The sequence below is a fragment of the Pholis gunnellus genome (genome assembly GCF_910591455.1).
Source record: "Pholis gunnellus genome assembly, chromosome: 5".
Classification (NCBI taxonomy): domain Eukaryota; kingdom Metazoa; phylum Chordata; class Actinopteri; order Perciformes; family Pholidae; genus Pholis; species Pholis gunnellus.
The window spans coordinates 11287852-11290026 of NC_136531.1; the positions used below are offsets into that span (position 1 = coordinate 11287852).

The 2175-nt window shown below is 38.1% G+C and overlaps 1 protein-coding gene across 1 annotated transcript; it reads left to right on the forward strand.

Moving 5' to 3' along the window:
- Positions 1–256: 256 nt before the first annotated feature.
- Positions 257–1925, forward strand: fabp2 (fatty acid binding protein 2, intestinal). Its single transcript, XM_079159796.1, has 4 exons — positions 257–407; positions 932–1104; positions 1330–1437; positions 1708–1925. Exons 1-4 carry the CDS (start codon positions 341–343, stop codon positions 1756–1758), a joined length of 399 nt encoding a protein of 132 aa, XP_079015922.1. The 5' UTR covers positions 257–340; the 3' UTR covers positions 1759–1925.
- The last annotated feature ends 250 nt before the right edge of the window (positions 1926–2175 follow it).

The following is a 2175-nucleotide window of genomic DNA, read 5'->3' on the forward strand; positions in this document are numbered from 1 at the left end:
GTTTCCTCGCTGAATTCATGGTGAAGTTACTGTAAGTTGCGACCAACACCCTTTGCAAACAGAGATAGAGGTGAAACAGGATGTGTCAACCACTCTAATATTCAAAAAGTATACCGTATGGTAAGATTTATTGGCTATGGTGCAGTTCTGTTAAGAACATTGGCATCGCCCAATCAACTGCAGCTGTGGATATTGCCTTGAGAAAATATGAGCTTTAAACGGCCACATCAGCACTGAGATTAGATGGCCAGATAAGAGGGAGTGAGGTTTAAAAGGAGTGGTAGACTCTGAGTGAGACACTCCTCACTGCAGAGTTGTCCAGCTCACCCTCACAGCCACCATGACCTACAACGGCAGCTGGAAAATTGATCGCAATGATAACTACGAGAAATTCATGGAAAAGATGGGTGAGTGATATCAAACTGAGCTGATACAAAGCTGAGGACGGAGTGGCACGTTTCTTAAATATATGGAATATGGTTGACAAATCACAGTGTGTCTCATTAACATGTTTACTCTTTGTGTAATAAGACGACAACAATATAACCAAGATCTGATAAAGCAGCTGTTGAAGCATTAATCAAGTTTTAATTTCATGAAAATAATTGTTTCTGAGACAAAATGTCAGTTAGGAAGCAAACTGAGAATCATAAAAGAAAATATTCGATCAAATTCATTCGTTCAGTTTTTTTTTAATGCATGCAGTCAAGTTATTAGTTAAAATCTTCAGTCTTTAATTAAGTCTCACATGAAAACACTTGATGCAACAATGACCGACAAGTCAAGTTTGTGATTTGGCTTTTGTACCTACTGACCTGTACAAATACACAAACGAAGGAACTACATGCACATGGAAAGTGATTACATCCTGACAAACTTCCTCTGATTGTTCAAAGCCTATACTGAACATATTCCAATGAATTTTTGATAGGAATTAACATGGTGAAGAGGAAGCTGGCTGCTCACGACAACCTCAAGATAACCATCGAACAGACTGGAGACAAGTTTCATGTCAAGGAGAGCAGCAATTTCCGCAACCTGGAAATAGACTTCACCCTGGGGGTTACCTTTGAGTACAGCCTTGCTGATGGAACAGAAGTATCAGTAAGTAAAAGTGCATCTAGTGGATGGGCTTTTCCCCATCATTACACTTTCTAATAACTCATAAACTGACTTTTGCAAGAAAAGTTAATCTGTTAGATAAAGACTTTTATTGTGGTAACCATTGTGTCCAGTTCATTTTAACTCACTACCACAAACAGTCAAAGTTTTAAATCTTTACCCACCTAATATTCATGTTATGAATACGTTTCATGTTTCACCCTGCAGGGCTCTTGGACCATGGAGGGAGACATGTTGAAGGGGATCTTCACCAGGAAGGACAACGGAAATCAACTGACAACAACCAGAATTGTCCAAGGAGATGAACTTATACAGGTAGGGTGAATTTATATCCATGCAAATTGGGGCAAGAAAATGTTTGCATCTCACACTTGGGAAGCCGTTAAAGAAGTTGCTGAGAGGTTATGTTATATTGTTAAGAGATAGTGTGACATGATTTAAATACACATACACCAGTGAAAATCGGATACCTTATACCAAGTTACATATGTTAATACATTATGGATAAGGAGCTCAAATACAGAATTTCATTCATAAGTCAAGTTATATATAATAACCATATCTGACATGATCTTTTTTCAACAGACCTACAACTATGAAGGTGTGGACGCAAAGAGGATTTTCAAGAGGGAGTAGGCCAAACTGATCAACAAAACTTTAAAATGAAATTTGTGACTTGAAGATTACATACAGTATTGTGTTGAATTATCAGCAACTTATACCAACATCACCTGTAAAAAGTGCACTGGCCTACTTGCACAGGATTTTGATACCTTCAGTAATAAAAACACCGACTGCCTGTTTTCTGTGTTTTGCTCTGTTTTATTCTTATCGAAATGATCATTTTCAGTGAGAACCTGTGGAGGTTTGTTGGAAGTCTTGAAAGCAAGCAATCCCTGGTACCGGGGGCATTTGCTCACATCTCAACAATGAACATGCAATAAAAACTCATCCTACATACTCACCTAACGGAAAGAAGCTCAGCTAAAAGCTGATAATTACCATTTTTACCGAGACAAAACACAATTCCAACACCAAGCAACTAAATAAGTA